This window comes from Tympanuchus pallidicinctus, unplaced genomic scaffold (genome assembly GCF_026119805.1).
Source record: "Tympanuchus pallidicinctus isolate F22 unplaced genomic scaffold, pur_lepc_1.0 scaffold14, whole genome shotgun sequence".
Lineage (NCBI taxonomy): Eukaryota > Metazoa > Chordata > Aves > Galliformes > Phasianidae > Tympanuchus > Tympanuchus pallidicinctus.
Genome location: NW_026294659.1, coordinates 4,166,196 through 4,184,509, shown reverse-complemented (window position 1 = coordinate 4,184,509; position 18,314 = coordinate 4,166,196). Strand labels below are relative to the sequence as shown.

At 40.5% G+C, this 18,314-nt stretch overlaps 1 protein-coding gene across 1 annotated transcript in view; it reads right to left on the bottom strand.

Annotated features, from left to right (window-relative positions):
- POLA1 (DNA polymerase alpha 1, catalytic subunit) overlaps positions 1–16,392 on the bottom strand; it is a 191,913-nt gene extending 175,521 nt beyond the window's left edge. Inside the window, exons 1-12 of the mRNA XM_052674325.1 lie at positions 16,210–16,392; positions 14,900–15,024; positions 13,720–13,816; positions 13,155–13,235; positions 12,324–12,439; positions 12,016–12,078; positions 10,471–10,569; positions 8,496–8,694; positions 8,088–8,256; positions 7,028–7,206; positions 3,521–3,633; positions 3,132–3,248 (exon numbers count right to left, since the gene is read on the bottom strand). Coding sequence (XP_052530285.1) covers positions 3,132–3,248; positions 3,521–3,633; positions 7,028–7,206; positions 8,088–8,256; positions 8,496–8,694; positions 10,471–10,569; positions 12,016–12,078; positions 12,324–12,439; positions 13,155–13,235; positions 13,720–13,816; positions 14,900–15,024; positions 16,210–16,222 — 1,371 coding nt within the window. The 5' untranslated portion in view covers positions 16,223–16,392. The remainder of the gene's footprint in view (positions 1–3,131; positions 3,249–3,520; positions 3,634–7,027; positions 7,207–8,087; positions 8,257–8,495; positions 8,695–10,470; positions 10,570–12,015; positions 12,079–12,323; positions 12,440–13,154; positions 13,236–13,719; positions 13,817–14,899; positions 15,025–16,209) is intronic.
- Positions 16,393–18,314: the final 1,922 nt, after the last annotated feature.

Below are 18,314 nucleotides of genomic sequence, written 5' to 3'. Positions count from 1 at the left end.
CCTTAACAAATAAACTCTCCTGAAGTCTTACTCTCTCCAGGGACATCATCCACAGGATTTGTCCTAACAGATCCTCAAGTAGGCCAAAGTCTTGATCTCCAGAAGACCAGGGTTATAATTCTGATTTCTGCTTCCCTCCCTCCTCTCATGTTACTGACCTCCAACATACTGTATTCATTGCAGTCAAAGCTGTCCCACACTTCATATTCTTAACCAGTTCCTCCTTGTTTATAGGAACCACGTCCAGCAGTTTCTCCCCTCATCAAATCTCCAATCAGTTGTGCCCAAAAGTTGTCATCACTGCATTCCAGAAACCTCCTGTATTGCTTATGCTCTGGTGCATTGTTCTTCCAGAAGACATTGGGATTGTTAAAGCTCTCCATAAGCAAACAGGGCTGGCAGAAGTGAGGTTTCTTCCAGTCATCTGTAGAAGTCCTCATCAGGCAGTCTGCAGCAGACACCTCCCATGGCTTTACCCCATGAATCCGCCCTATAATGCTGACCCAAAAGCTGCTCTTTGTCCTCCCTCAGGCAAAGCTCCATGCAGGCCCACTGCTCTCTCATACAGAAGCCACTCTCTCTTTGCCATTCCTGCTTAACCACATCCTCCCCACTATATATCCATGATCACAACCAATACCCCTATCACTGCAACACAGTTCCTCCTTCCATACCCCATGCCTTAGCACACAGGCATTTCAGAGAGGAACCCAAGAGATCTGATTTTCCAACAGCCTGTCAGCTGTTTACTTTATTACAGGCTTTCTATTGTATTTCATTTTTCCATTTGAATGACTTAGGCTTTACTAGAAAGTAGTCAAGTTTGTTTATATGTAACACAGAGATAGTTAAAGCAGTCTCAGATCAGTACAACTTCACTGAAAGTATCGCTTCTGCTTTCTGCAAGAACAGTAACGATTTTCTGTTTTTCAAGAACAATTACCTCCACTTTCCAAATAATTACAATATCTTTTTCAGCAGTGCTATTGGACCTGCTGAAATGTTATGCTGTACTGTGCTATGCTTTGCAATACTTCACAAACCATCTGCACCAGTTACACATCCACACTGCAGAAATGCATTACGCCGTAACTATGCTGGGATGCTTTTGCTCATACAAGAATTCCTGGAGCCCCTTTTAACTAAAGGTCATATTTTCACTGGAAAGAGTCAGCATAATATAGCACTACTGTAAGTATAACAGGGAAAAATAGGCTACCAGAAACGGGAATAAAACTTAATTGAATAATTAAATGCATGCACAGTTAAGTGCATTAAGTTATTTGCTTTTGTGTTATGTTTTTGTTCTTCTTTTATTCCTTAAAATAACAGCATCAGCAATAGCTCCCTCAGAGCACTACAGTTCAGTCTGCTACTTCTCACATCACTGCAAAACTGCTGGGATTTAAGGCCACAAAACCTGGGTAAAGAAGAGAGGTCCTTCTATTGGAAGAAGGCGAATCCAGAAGCAAGCACGGCATCAACTGCTACTCAGAAGCAGAAAGCAGCACTGTAGCTCAGTGTACAAGCATCACTATGAGGTCAGAACAGTGTAAGAAATCAGCCTTCAAATGTAATCTGAATTATTTAGCCAAAGCAGCACCTCACATGAGCAGCACGTTACAGTCATAAAGTAGCAGATGGCCACACATTGCTGTTAGCACTTACCTTTTTTTTTTTTTAAACTCTCAGGCTTCAAACAAGTTCTTGTTACAAATGCAAGCTGAACACAGGGTAAAAATAGTATGCGGCAGTGATTCATCTGCGTTATTCCACAGAGCTCAGCTCAATTACACAAGCCCCTGGTCATAACTGCAGTGAATGAATGCTTTGCTGCAGAGTAATCTGCCCTTGAAGTGGCCCTTCAGAGAGCAGAAATGAGCAGCAGTGATTAGCTGCTAAGTTTCTAAGTGGAGTATAAGGCTGCTTTCAAATTGATTTGTGAAGACTTGCTAACTTGGCAGCAGTGCAACCCACTGAAGCTGCAATTAGCAGCAGGTGCAGGAGGAAGTGATATGGCTTAAGTGTATCTGTTCAGAGGGACAAAGTTTGGGGCTGGCAAGGCCAAGACAGGCACACACGTGCATGCAGAGAACAACTTGTTTCAGTGTATAAATACTAGATCTCTCTGCATCATCAGAAAACGGGATATTCTGAACAAAACAATTTTGGGTGCATCAGAGGTATTACAACAGCTCTTCTAGTTCCCAGCTAAAGATGAAAGAATGAGTTTCTCCTAGTTTCACACTGCTGTGCAAGAAGTCACACAGTACCCCAGTAGTTCCACCATTATCTTACAGGCAGCAACAGCACCCCCTGCTGCAGACATGCAGCATGCACAAGGACTCCTCAGAAAGGAGATTAGTTACAACTAATTCCATGCCACCAGTAAAACAAGGAAAGCCAGCTTTACTTCACCAATGTTACTTCAAGAAACAGAAAAGTTTCTGAGCACCACGTTGTGAACGCATCTTTTCCTTCAACTTGCACGTTAGCCACCTTGCCCCCACACAAACTCCCTACCCCCATCCTCTCCCCCTGCCATCATCAAAAGATGGATGCTCTGCGTAGTTAAATGAGAAAGCCTCCTCGTACTAATGTCATCCAAATCTGCAACACTTAGCAGCATCATCTGCTCTTTCCCTGTGGCTATGACAAGTTTCATATTACTGTATGTGTAGGTTTCCTAAAACAGCAACATTTTATTTTCCAGTAGTCATTTAAGAATTTGTTGAGTAAACAGCACAGCGACAATAAAGCTGCAAAGTTATTGCACATAGCAGCAAGCATAACAGCTGAAGTTTCAAGACTGAACGAGCCTTTAGAACATGTTATCTCCTGTGTAATTCATTAAGACAATCCATGTTCCAAGCACACTCAAGAGGGCAAACATGCCAGGGTAAAGGATGAAACACACAAAGAAAAAGCTTCACTATGACAACCGGACAAATGCAAAGACAGTCTAATCCCAGCACACTCATCTCTCTGCTCAACAAAACCATCTTTCACTTTAAATTCTAACACGATCTGATAACTGCATTTCAAAATAACCTCCCCCACTGGACTTCAACAGACTTCCCACCTTTCAAACCAGAACAGAAAATGAGCAAATAAAATACTTGCATACAAACCTTGGATTTGAACTTCATAATCTTATACTTTGGTGAAATGCAGTCGTTAAATTCCTTGAAAACATTCATTATGGTTACTGGAGTCTCTGTCTCTTTCCCACTGGATAGATCCATCTCCTTAAAAAGAGAAGTTTTACAAATCAGCCAGGACAAAGAAGTTGAATTTTGTTTTGATATTACAAACCATTTATCTCCTCTAAGTAAACACTGTGACACTATCAGCCAGGAAAACCTGAATTAAAAAAAATAGTATTTGAAAGAGAGTGTTAAGAAAGTTCCACTCTTTCTTGTAATACTTGGAGGCGTTTTTACACACTACTAGAACTCACAACCTGCCACAATCAGAATGAAAGGCACTTATGTTTGACATGCTTAAAAGATACACTTACTGTTTCACGTGGCAGTAGATAAACAGTTCTCTCAATGTTTTTCACCGTCACACAACAGCTGACGTAAGTGTTTGCTGATTCAATCCAAACTTTGCCAAACAAAAATACCACACCTAAGGAAGCACAGCAGAGCAAGGAGTTCAATAGGCAACTCTTAATCTTGCTTAAAGCCACTAAGTATGTATTATTTCTACACGCACAGAAATGCAACCATTTCCTCGCTTCGGTCCTTGAACATCAAATCTTTTCTATGTAAGCAGTATATTCTAAATCGTTTTAAACACCAGCTGTGTAAATTATCTGCATAGTTCTTCACACCACGACCTCCATCACAATAGTAACAGGATTCTGATATGTGAAATTCAAAATGGCATCACCCAACCAGCCTCAGAATTCCAATCTGATATTCCACTTGTACCTACAATAGTTTCACAAGTTGTGAGGAAAGAAAGGGAGGGAGAAGTCACTGAGAGCTGAAGATAATCAGAATGCCCGTGCTGTCAATCACTTCTGAAATATCTGTGTTATCTGCAATTGCTCATTCTTGAGCTAGACTTGTACAATTAATCCCATTTTCCTTCAGCACTGTGAGATTAAGACTCCTAATAAAATCTGGAGAAACACATTCAGAAGACAACAACTAAAAGTTAATTGATTGCATGATTTCAATTGGCTTTTTCTTTCCTTTTTAAGTAGATGAGGACATTGAAAGATGCATTATATTGTAAGAAATATGCTATCATGCAGTTATATCGTCAGCAGACATTTCAAAAAGCTTACATGCAGCTGAACTAGAGTAACTGACTCTTCACAGTGAACCACATCATTACTGGACATCTTGAGCCATTAAGAATCTGGAACTAGCAAGAAATGCCACAAACAGCTGATCCATGATGCTAACCTTTGAAACGACAGAACAGGTGTAGCTGAATTTCAAGTACAGTTCTGAATTACGTGTAAAACGAACTTCCAGGAGCACTTGGAAAACCTGATTTCACCTGAAAACCTGATTTCACCTCCAAAGTCCATAAATAATTGGGAATTTGATTACACATGACACAGTTCCTCTACTATCAATGAAATCAGAAATATGAGAGCTGTGACTATCTCAGAAACAATGATTCAAAGAAGAAAGATTTTAAATTTTGTAACCTACTTTGGTCTGACAATGCAAAAATAAGTCCGTTGTTAAGCGCTGCAAATTATCTTTGCCATGCAATCTATCAGATGTAAAGATTCCTTCCTTACTCCATTAGACAGCAGATAAATCAGTGTAGATGCACTAAGCTGGATGACAGAATTAGAGTGACAGGCAAAGAAAAAATCATTTCTTGAGTGCTTGGAGTAGATGTGAACAAGACTGCTTTTGTCAAGGACAGAGAAGAGAATGTTGCAGTTTTGAAGATGAGAGTGAGGACGCATGCTTCAGCTGCACAAAGTGTCTGAAGAGATTTTAATACAGATACAATCTTCAAGATTTGGACAGTTTGAATAAAGGGATCTAGAAAGGGCTGAAATTACAGATCTAAGCGACAGGGAAGATGGAGTTCTTGTCCTTGGCAATCATTTCTCTTTTGAAAGACAGACTGATTTGGGTGGGTTTGTATCATAGCAGACGGCTGTTTGAACAGCACACGATATTAAGAGCAGTGGAAGTTAACCTGCAAGAGGCATACATGTAAGCAGATGAGAAGTAGAAATAAGGATACACAGGCCTGCCAAGGTCAGGATAAAGAGCCACCTGTATTGCAGAGAAACTGTCATCAACTCTAGCATGGACAAAATTGTGGCCTCAGTCCCCATATTTCACAGAAACAAAGTAATTTACAACAGAAGGAATCTTTGGAGGTCAACTGGTCTCAAACACAATAGTATCTCTGAAAGAAGGGCCAACTTCAAAAGAGTTCTCAGAGATATTTCATCTGTAAAACACCGAAACAAGAGAAGACATACAGGGATCTATCCCCTGCAAGCTTGCTTGTGGAAAGAAGAAACAAAGGAAAAAAAGAAGTAAAAATGTAAAACAAAATCTGTGAAAAGGAAGATTAGTTGTCAATGAATCAAAATGCAAGCAAGTCAAGAGACAGGGAAACTGTCTTGCCCAAGAAAGGTGTTTTTTTTATTATTATTATTATTACTATTACCCTGAACTGTTAATAGGATTACAATTCTCAAGTTCTCGCCCTGAGATAGCGAAGACAGTTATGAAAAGTAAGCCTCCAAAAATGATTAAGTTTGAAAGAGTCTTATGATTACACTGTAGTATTTACCCTTCAGGCCATGCATTTGAGATCACAGCAAATGAGGCACAAAGACCATGAGCGTGTTAAACAACAAGCAGTACCAAAATTTTCCCTTTTATGCTACTAATTGAAAACAGGTGCAGTCTTTATTATTCAATCATGAAAAAGTCATAATGAGAAAAGAACACTCCTTGCAAGCGAGGAACAGAAATCCTTTCATAATTATGTTCCATTCAGCAACCACTGACTTAGAAGACAAAAAAAGGAGAAGAACAATAGCGAGGCCTTTAAAAGGAGTAATTTTACATTAGAGCCATTGATTTCATCAAGATATCTATGATTATTACCACTCCCATCACTAAGCTGTTCAATGCAGTACAGTCTCACATTTAAGTCTGGCATCCCCACTTACAGCAAAAGGTGCAACAGAGAAACATAGATTGACTCAGCTTGCAGCATCGACCCCAAAAAACCTTCAGGATATGGAAGAACCCTCTGGTAAATCTGCTCTAAGCACATATTAGAGAAATAGAGTGTTAATCTTTAAAGAGAAGGACAGACAGAAAGTGCTGACAACAGATGTGAACACAACTTCTTTTGTCAAGGCTGATGGTCAGAGAGCTGAAGTTTTGAAGGTTTGAGAGCCAGGATTCACACTTCAGATGCACAAAAATCATTAGGATTCTAATCTAGAGATAATATTCAAGAATTACACAGTTTGAACAAGAAGATCTAGATAGCGTTTCTATCTTTCAGGCCACCTTCCGCCCTTTCTTAACAAATCTTCTTGCATAAAATCATACAACTATTACAGGACTCCCAATAACCCACCAGAATCATAGAATCATAGAATGGCTTGGGTTGAAAAGGACCTCAAAGGTCTTTTGGTTTCAACGCCTCTGCCATGGGCAAGGTCGTCAACCACGAGACCAGGCTGCCAGAATCTTAAAAAGCATTTCCAGAGAATGTGAATGCTCAACTGTTGCACCACTAAGTAAGAAGTGAACAGTTCCAGCTTATTCCTAGAGCATGCATAAATGTTAAGAATATCGATAGGCCGCCAACATCAAGAAGAGCCTTTGCACCACCTTCCTTTGTCAAGTCATACTGCTCTGCACTAATGAGGAGGTGGCGGAGGAACAAAAGAGATTACTGCACAAGCTACAGATATAAAGGGTACCTAGACACAACTTAAGCAGTACAAAATTCCAGTTGCACAAAAAAGAATGAGAATGGCATTTTCTGCCTTCAGGTGAATAGTTACCTGGCTGACTGTACTGATCTTCATAAGCATCCAGCCAATAAAATCTTAAGACTTGATCATCATTTTCTCCACGCACAAGTGGAAGGAGATTGGGGTCCAGCTGAACATCTGTCGCCACCAAATCAGCTTCATCCTCATCTACTTTGTCCCAACATGAGATATCTGGGAGAGAATAACTTCTGCAGGTTTTGCAGAAGAAATACAACAAGAAATAAAATCATCTTTTCCACTGTTTCTCCTTTTTTCACTCCTACCTACACTCCTATTCACACCTTTTGTTACTTTTCTCACTACCAAGAAACATGCCAAGAAGTTACATTTCTTCAGACTACTTCTGAAGAGAAAGATGGAGGAAGAGAGAAATCCACACGTAAGCACGGCTCTCATTACTCAACACATAAGCTTTAGAAGCCTCACGCCTGCTCCAGCTCCAGCTTTGGCCACTCAAGTCTTCACATAACTAAATCTATACAACTGTACAAGTTGCTTGTGGGAACAAATTATTTCAGCAAAACTACCTTTGAGTCATTCAATGTTTCAGTCTACAAGAATTTTATAATTTAAAGTTATGGGAATATAGGAGTCAAGATTTTTTCCCAAACAATCAAGAAAAAACAGTAAAAACACTTCTATTTCCAAGATACAGCTGATGAACGCGATTAATTACTTCTAGCTACAATACTTTCAACAACAACTGATCTTAGAAAATTCCCTGGGTTGCTTAGCATAAGAATCTTCAGCAGTTCCTCATTTTTGCTAGTTGGGATCAAAGTGTGTTCACACCCAAATTAAGTCACCCCACCATACTGAAATACATTGTTACGTTGTTATGTGCCAAATCCCAAAAGAATTCAGTATTCCTTAATGAAATGAGTAGCCATCAGCACGTTCAATATGATCGTTTTTAAGGTCATGATATAAACAAAAACTTGGATCGTCGCTATTCTGTCTGTATCACAAACAAACTACAAAGGCAAATACAAAGACAAATCTAAGGCTTGTAGATACTGAAAAGGCTACTTGCTAGAAGGAGTTAAAAAGAATAAAAAGAGATTCTTACGAGACAGATGTCTCTTTCTTCACAGATTCCAGCTGCTCTCTCTCTTTCTTTTCAACTTCCTTGTCTCTTTTCGATGTTTCAGCTGTCTCAGGTACAGTTCCCATCAGCTCTGCTTCCATAGGTTCATCAAAGTCCTCATCATTAAAATCCATCATTCCCTGATCATCATCTGCAAGTGTTGCACATAGAACTAAAGGTTTCAATCATTAAAATGACAGGGCAGACTACACCTGTGCATGCAGATTGCAAACCATATACTTGAATGCTAACACACAGTACTAATCAACAAACTCAACATCACAGTTAAGCTATCTAAACATCTAACTAGAGCAAACTATGAAGAGTTTTAACACTAATACGATGTATTTAATGAGTTTCCAGAGTTTGGTTTTGATTTCTTTTCAATACCTTCAATAGTTTTTTCTTCTTTTGTCTTTACTATTCTCCCATTTTCTGTTGCTTTTTGCACAAACTTGATATCCTCACTCTCTTCAGAGGCTGTGACAGACTTTGCTGTGTAATTTGGATGTTTAGGATGAAATGAAGCTGGAGGAAGAGCTTCTTTCCTGAGTTGAACAGGAGCTTTCTTTGATACAGGGGTGATTACCTGAAAGACATTTTAGACATGAGTTAAAAAATTTTCTTTTAAAAGTGTGGAAAAAAAAATAAATATCCAGTGCTTGCTATTTGCAGAAGTAGTAACCAGGGCTACAGGGAAAGCTCCACAAATCCTGCAGCATGACAGCTAAAACTCCTCAAGATTAAGCTTTTACAACAGAAGTGATGCTAGAGAATTAAAGTGTGCCTTCTTTAGTTTTAAAAAAACCAGTTTACATCAGGCCATAGTTGACAGTTATTTTCACTGTTTTCCCACATAGTATGACCCCATTCCTAAATTAATACTTCTGTCTGTGCCAACTGAGTATGTGACAATATACGCCAGGCAGAGACAGGGCCTGGAACAACTAGGGAAGGCCAATGCATTAGTCTCCATCTGCTTGGATCAGCAATGAGTTCAAGCTTTCTAAAGGACTCCATGGGACCAGACAGCAATGCCCCATGTCAGAAAGAGTGAGGGAGACAAACATACTGCATTCCAACATTGTCTGCAAGCCTCCAAGATGGTACGCACAGAGCTTATATTTCAGACAGGCTGTGACTACAAAGCAGCTACAGAACCTCCTCTAATAGATGTTTATTAGATGGTCTTCACTACGACCAGCAACAGGTTTCTGTATCTACTGACCTTTAAGCTGCAACAAGAGCCCAAACCTGTTGTCTACAGATGTAGAATTTAGAGTTGCACACAAGTATTTCTAGGGTTTTCATCTCAGTTCAGCCGCTTTAGTTGTGGTCACCAGAATTCAGCTCATCTTTGAACAGAAGCAAACATTACCTAATACACCCCTACTAACAATTTCTTCTGCTAACTCAGCCAGATGAATTTATTCCCACTTCCGCTCCTGCCTTCTGCCGTCAAAAGCCACTACTGTCTTGTTCTTTCATGGCCATTTATTTTCTAAGGCTGTACTCTTCATTTATTTCTCTATCCAAGTTTCCAGCTCCTCCTCCTAGGAGGAAGCTATCACAGTAACTGCCTCTCATTTCCTACAGACAAGCCTTCTCTTTTGCACTACATAGACACAGATCTCCTTTCTTACTGTATCTCCCACTTTCTAAGTTACTCCCACACTCCACCACAACTGCTGAAGTGCCAGTGGTGACTATTTTTAAGAATTGATTTCAGTATAATATTAAGTTTTCACATGGTATGTTAACGGCAAATCAGATTTATCTACTCTACTCTGCTCTCTAGACTCCTAGCAAGCATCTCACTGTATCTCCAGCTATAAAGTCCTTCCCATTTAGCAGAACCCTTACCACAACAGCAGCCTTCCATCCACACAGAAGCCTATTACTCCTCTCATTCTCAATCCTCCACTAAGTTCAACCTCTACCCATAGAAGTTTTGTTTTCCAGCTGTGCAGAAGAAGAGTCTCTTATGCTTTTCCACAACACTGGCACTTTCTACTGATTCCTTTATTTCCCATCACCTTCTCTTTGCTGCAAGGTTTTTTCTGCTCTTAGGGAAAAGAGACAGAAGCTCACCTTCACACGATGCACCTTACAGAAACAATTTCATCTGTCAACTGTAACAGCTACACACACTGTGGCTCTAAGGATATAAAGAGCATTACTCTTTCTATATACTAACATGGAAGGAAAAGAAGAAAAATGTCCTATTGCAGAGTAACATGGCTTAGGAAGCTAACGAAAAAAGTTATTTCTAGAAGCAGAAATAAAAGACGACAGCATTCAAATTAACCAAAACACAGATTAACACTTAGTGATGAGAACTTTTTTTAAAAAGCCTTTACTTCACCTTAGGAGCTTGAGATTGTACAGAGAAAGGATTCAGTGGCATTCCAGCAGATCTTTTCCTTTTCAGCACTAAAACTGGTGGTGGACTTAGCTGAACGCTCTGAATATTGAAAGAGACAGAGACACAATGGAGAGGGATTGTTTAGTGGTTTCTTTTGCCTTGGTTTTTGGTATTCCAACAGTAAGAAAGAAGGCCACTGATGTTTCTCATTCAGCAAGCAAAGAAACTTCCATATACACAACTCAGCTATGTAAAAAGAAAAAATTATCTGAGCAATCAGCCCATGAAGAAAGACACATTTTTTTTTGGTAAATTTTGAGAGAAATATTGTCGTAAGTAATTAAAACAGCTTTCAAATAGTGGGCATTTCAAAAGCCAAGCACGCCTTCAGCGTACAAGTATCAGAATAACTGGTGGGATGTTCTTCATTTCTGCTAGAACAGTAGTACTGAGCACACATGCTTTAAAGGCAGAAAGGGTTTCTAAGCACTGTCAAACTAGAGTGAAAAATAAATTTTAACTTATTAGTAAGTACAGTTATTTTGTACTCATCTTTATCAACAGATAATAACAAAATAAAACTTTGGAAAATAATCAAAGACAAAACAATAGCTAGCTATTACTTAAATAGAACCTACAGTGTAATTATCAGCATTATTTCCTCTATTTAATGCACTGCAAAATTTGACAGCATTAGAATGCATTTCATTAATGATTTGAGGGTTTTGACAGCCTAAGATACTGTAACTTTCAACCACAAAGACCACAAAACTAGGAGAACAACTTTATACTGGAATCATAGAATGGCTCAGGTTGGAAAGGACCCCTGGGACCACCAAGTTCCAACCCCCTTTGCTCTTCACTGATAGAATACATTTTAATTCAGTATCTCTCCACAACAGCAATTTCACATGCTTACATGTAGGCAATTCTTCAGCTCTAAGAAATCCATCTAAAATCCATCACTGAAAACTCAGTGATGATCAGGAATGGCTTCATTAGAAAGAGTCCAACCTTGGCTGCTGTAGCAGCTATCCTGCACTCACAGTTCAGAGAAAGTAACCATAAGGTTCACCACGCGAAGGAGGTGGCAGGCAGTTCAGACTGCTGAGTCCCAGAACAAGCCTTCCTCATCTCCTCTGATGCACTCAAACACACCTGATGGATACCCCACAGAGTGACAGAGCATGCTGATACACACGTTAGCACACGCTGTCCAGATGCACACAAATTCTGTTTCACACCAAGCTGATCGAAACCTAGAAAGCTGCATTAGCACAGGTTCCAGGTCACACACTATAAGCTGTCCCTAACCAGGAGGTACTAGCTTTGGCTTAACGACTCAATAGTCATGCGACTTCTGTGTGGTACAGAAAACATGCAGACAGATTGCAAACATACATGAAATATATCAAGCAGATGTGCAGTTGCAGGTATCAATCTTAGATGACCTGATTTGGGGAAGAATTTTATTTTCTTTGCAAGTTCCACAGCAAGAAAAATAAATGGATGACGGTATCTCAGAGATTTTACCTATATACTCACTTCAGCATTTAGATCTTGAAGAATATCCCCCAGTAAATCATCCTTCGACAGGTCCACAGTTTTCTGCAAGACAACAGTTTAACCAAAGAGTTTTTAGCTATTCATTTGAACCCAATCGGGAGATTAGTACCAAATAGCTAAAGGATTTCCATAAAACACAGGCACAACTTCAGAAAAGCACTACACACAAGAATCCTGTGAGCAGCTCGACACAGGAAACTGAAATAAAACCTCACTTTATCCCACCCCCACAAAAACAACATAAAGTTAATAAAAAAAACTTTAAACTTCACCATGCAATAACTTACATCCGTGTTTTTCTTCCCAGCACTGGCAATAAACATAGATTTAATTGTGTTTGGCTTTGATACCACAGATTTTTTCACATTCTTTTTATCAGTTGTAGAAGTTTTGCCACTTTTTCCTACAGAGAAAGATAAAATCAGTTATTTCTACATCAAAAAGTTTAACGTTTAGGGGTCCACTTAGAGGCAAGAATAGACAGATGAGGTAATCACTTTGTCCACCTTTACACTGTTGCCTGAAATGAAGCCTAATGCTCCTTTGTCTGCTGCCAGTTTTCTAATGGTTGCCACGCGCAAAAAAGTATGCAAAATCCTATCAAAGTCCTCTCTCTGCTAGTCACATCAGGGATGATCTTTGCATACGAGTCCATAGTACAGAAAAAGGACCAAGATTCTTTGTATGGAATCTGCACAGAAGAAAGAAGTACCTAGGAGCTTGGCACTAGGCCTGGATTCTCAACAGCAGCCTCCACTGCGAATGGCAAAACCATTTGATCCCAGTTCCATAAACACACCGAAGAACTGTAGTGGTAAGAGAAACCATGCATCCCTCACACGTTTGGCTCTGGAAGCCAAAAACATTCCCCAGATGTGTTTGCTGTACATTTGAATATACATCCCATAGAAGACTCAGCACTAAAGTAGTTAGAAGTGATCTGACACCAGGTTGTGGACCCCTCCCTTCTGCATCACAGAGACTGAAACAAATGTAAGTTTACAGCCATGGAACTACACTGCATGCCTTTGGCCATATGCACCATATTCTGACAGCAAGAAGTTGCCCATCTGAGAAGCAGCTGAAAACTTTCTTTCTAGTTTTTTAGTTCATCCTACCTTTCTTAGTGGAAGCAAGAGCATCATCGTCCAGATCTTCATCAAAGATTTCCCGTCCATCTTCTACATAACCAATCCCATCTGTACAAAACCAAAATGTTAAACATCTGCAATTCAAATTCTCTCTTGTGATATTTCTAAATATCTTCATAATCCAAAGCGTTACATAAACTTTTATTTCCTTTAATACAGAGCAAGTGATATAAATGCAAACATTAAAATCTATAGCACTGTCAGCTGCACCTTCTATTAGACAAAATGTATTATTACTTAATTAGAAATTACCATGTCAGTACTTCTTTTTAAAGTTACATGGCTGACAATTGGAAATAAAATTTTAAAAGCAATTATTGGTGGAAAAATACATTCACTACTATCTTAATACAGTACTACAAGAACAATGCAAGACTCATTTCCATATTAAAGTTCATCCTTTTTTTTTATTCTACTAAAACGTTTCTAAGAATGCACTGATCTATAACTTACCTCAAAACAGAGGCACAATGAAATCCAGCTGGTTATAACACTATAATTGAAGTAATTCTCCAAATGAACCTTAACTTACCATCATCAACAATCCAGTCATCATCCTGACGTTCTCTGACTATCTTGGAGTATTGCTCTTCATCTATTTCATCATAAACACCAGTGAACTCCTCAACCTACATTTAAAGCACATTGATGATTACTTATTCATATAGACCATCAATGAAAACACAAAAGTTCTCGGGAACTGCAAGTCCTCCTGGACAGATGCAATGTTTTCATTTTGTAAGCAAAGGTATTCATTCAATTTTTCTTTTTTTTCTTTTTCTTGGCAGTGACAGAAGAACTGTTATCAATTTTTTAAATTATCACATTATACCAAATTTCCTGAAAAACCAGTGGAGATTTCATTTGAACCTAATATACTTCATTCCTCATTTCACACCACAAAGAAATAAAATAATAAATGAATCCTAACAAATACAAGCTGTGATGCTCTGCTTTACTCTCAGGCACCAAGATGAGCTCTGTAAAAAGGAAGGTGATTTGCTATGAAGAATAATGCTGAAGATGCTCTTCTGTGCCTAAGAGTGAATTTGCATCTTAATGATCGATGCATTTCAGACTTCTTCAGACTTATCCACCTCAATGTGCAAGCCACTTTCCGATAACACTACAATTAATTGGATGGTCTTGATGTCACACTGCCAAATTTCAGTTATATCAGTTGAATACTTAAGTTTTGTATTCTTTGTGGAAACAGAGTATCAGTATTCGTGGACTAACAGAATTAATTTGATTTGGAAGGGACTATAAAGGTCATCTGGTTCAACTCCTCTGCAACGAACAGGGACACCCACAATACATTACATTATATACATACCATATTAATAGATTTTAGTCATGTAAAGCTTTGAAATTTGAAGAGAAGATCATTTGAAGTTTTTAAAAATAAAACAAAACCTATTCCTATCATAACATTGACTAATTTATATTTAAAGGTTGTTCCTTCTTTGCTCTCTGTGAGATAAGCAAAGATGCTGCATATTTGATTTGCAATTATTAAAGTTTGGTTTTGAAAACAATAAAAGCAATATGAAAGACAGTTACATTCCAAAATATACACATCATTAGAAATAGTACACTAAAGATGAATGGCGCTTTTTGCTTCTCATAATTTTGGGAAATGCACAAAGGGTGGTTAAGCATTTCAGCTCACATTAACTTTTTATTAAAGACAAAAGAGAGGGAATTTTCACCTCATATTTTAATTTTTCCCCAGCTTTGGCCTTTTTCAGACGTTCCAGTGCTTCTTGCTGACCTCTTCTTGACTTCCTCTCACGCCTAGAGCGTGATGCTGCAAAACTCCCAGACTCAGGCATCGCTGAAAATAATTAAAACAAGAGAAGAAATTTTAGTAATGAGCTGCTGTTATCTCTGGTATTTAGTATTCAGCGATGCATTACGAGCTGGCTGTAGGTACTCAGGTAGTTACTAAGCAAAATCATAGAATCATTAAGGCTGGAGAAAACCTCTAAAACTATCAAGTCCAACTGTCAGCCCACCATATCACACCCACTAAGCACATCCCCCAGTGCCACATCCATTCCTTGAACACCTCCAGGGATGGTGACTGCACCACCTCCCTGGGCAGCCTGTGCCACTGCATTACCACTCTTTCTGAGATGAAATTCTTCCCAATATCCAACTTGCAGCCATTCCCTCTCATGCTATCACTGTTACCTGGGAGAAGAGACCAACCCCTACCTCACCACAACCTTCCTTCAGGCTGCTGTAGAGAGCAATAAGGTCTCTTTTGAGACTCTTCTTCTACAGACTGAACAATTCCAGCTCCCTCAGACGCACCCACAGGACTTGTGCTCCAGACCCCTCACAGCTTCACTGCCCTTCTCCAAACACACTCCAGGGCCTCAACGTCTCAATCAAAATAAAGACCCCGACTGTCCCGTGCTTGGCTAAAGGCACAACGTCACGGACAGCTGTTGAGAAGCAGTTCTGGCATTAGGGAACACACGGCCTCACACACACACACACAGAGCAAGCCGGTTGCATCCCAGCCGATGTTCAGCAGGATGGGGAGAGATAACACAGAAACTGCCTCCTTTCCAAAGCACCCCTCAAATCTCACCAGCTTCCATCTGAAAAGGACCCCCGCCACATTTCCCCGCCCGGGCACTTCCAGTTCCTTATATTTTGCACGTCTCCATGACAACTAGGGAACAGACAGGCAGCGAAGGGGCCCGTACTGCTGCAAAGCAGCAATATTCCTTATGTGAATCCACAGCGCTTAGGAGCGCAGCTGCACTGAGGCAGAACCGCTCTGCTCACACCTGACGGCTGCATCCCGCTTCTTTCGCACCCTCACCCACGACCAGCGACCCTCACGAGGCGATTCCCTCCTTCTGAGAACCCCCGCCCCGAAGTCCCTTCCTCCCGCCGGGCTCGGATAGCCCCGCAGACCCGCTCGCCCCGCCCAGCGTTGCAAGTGGGAGCTCTCGGCCGCGCGTTCCACAGCCCAGCCCAGCCCAGCCGCCCTCACGGCCCTCACCGTTCTCAGCCATGGCGCCCGCGCGCCCTCAGCGCGCGCCAAAGGCGAAAGTGGCGCGAGACGGGAGTCCCGCGAGCCGCCGCCAGGGCGGCAGCCAATCAGGAGCGGCGGCGGCTCCTCTGGTCCCCCCTTTCCGCACGCACGCACGCACCTCCCACCCCGCCGCCCTGATGGTGAGGGCGGGTCTTGCGCTGCTGCCCGGGGCTGGGGCTGCGCGGACCGGAAGGGCGGGATGGGGCGCAGCGTCTTCCGGTGCGAGACTGTGAGAGCGCCGGCTGCGTTAATGGCGGAGCTGCAGGAGCGGCTGAGGTGACTGAAACTTTGAGTCCTTTTCTCTGAAACGGCGTAGGACTGCCTGTAGCCTTATTTACAAAGCCTGGGAAACTAATGGGCTTTGTTACTTCTTTCCACTTGGATGTTTTTCAGATGTCGTTGTTGGCTGGTCACTACCCGGTGATCTTTCCACCTTTATTTGCAGGATTTACTCGAGGAGCATTTGCTGCCTTTGAAAACACACGGGCATTGACTTCGGAGTTAGGGTGTATGGCCTGTAAGAGAGGCAAATGGCACCAGTTCTAACTTACCTACCCACCTCTTGCTATAGTACTGTCTGTTACTGCTGTACTTTAATGGAACCGTAAAACCTACCATAACAGCAGCATCAGAAGTGCTAGACATGCCCCCAACCATCCCAACTGTTCATCCCTGGGCATAGAGAGGAGACCACCCCTCTCAGCAACAGCTGTTCTAGATCAGTGAAGCTGTAGCAAACCTACAGCCCTGGAAACCTATAGCGTTGGAGGGCTGAAGCTTGATCTTTAAGGTCCCTTACAACCTAAGCCATTCTACAAAACACTGACAGCTGCAAGAAGAATGCTTATCTGACCTATAGATAATGAAATGCTGTCTCATGTATATAAAACTTATAAAATAGCTATCACAAAATCGTTCAGTTGAAATAAAGATACAATCATACTGCATTTCACACACATCTAAATGATTTCTTACACATTCTTTGTAATTCTGAATTGGTTGGATTTTAATTCTTTTGATTAAAATAAAACAAAAAACCCTTTGTCAGCTGTCAAACACACAGTGAAATGTTGTTCAGGTGATGCCATGATCTGAGATGATACACAATGATACAGTTAACTTATAGAACTGTACTTGTTGATGCAGCTCCACTGTGGGACAGGGCAGACTAAACAAAACCCTTTTTCATGAATGCTTGTTCAATCCTGGCATTCATCTTGGGCCATAACAAGAAGGTATCTGTTTCCTGGAGCATAGCATAATAAGCATTTAAGTGCCACAGGGAGGGGGAAAGGGGGAGGGGGGGGAATACAGTTTGCTTTGGAAAAGAAAAATAGCCCAGCAGGATCTGGGACTTCCTCTGCTAAACAGCTTTGTCACAGCAGATTACCTTGAGCTGAAGTTTAGCCTCCCTTGGGACAGTCATTCAAGAACAGCTTGGTACGACCTTTGCTCAGTTGTCTTTGAAGTAAAAGAGTGGGAATTTCACTGTGCGGCTCCAAGCCACTCAAGGTTCTCTCAAGGAAAGTGTGATAAGCCTCAGAAAAAAAGCACAAGAGAAGTGCAGTAATGAAGATGGTAGGCAGCCAAAAGCACAGAGCAGAAGAGGAAGCTCAGGAAACCTACGCTCCCAGATTTCAACAAAAGGTGACAAAGATGTATTTTTCATGTTGTTTTCTTAGAGCTATGATTTAAATATGTCAGTTCTGAATCAAAACCAATATTCATGAATAGAAAAAGCTGAAAACCACTGCAAGAGCTCCAAGTTAATATATCCTGCAGTATATATTAACGTACAAATGGAGTATAGTATCTAACCTATACTAAATTGACAAAGTAATTACTGTACTGAGAATAATTCTGCTCTTCCTTTTTATATCCATGCATGTATGATCTGTCTCAAGGACAGCAGAGCAAAAAGTTAAAATTCTCAGATTCCAATATTACATATTAAGCTTATGCTTGGTCATTTTTATGATGATGAAAAAAAATCTATTGAAATTAAGAGGGATTGTATAAAATACAGAATGCAAGTAGATTATGAATTGTAGCAGAGATAGCAAATTCAGCTG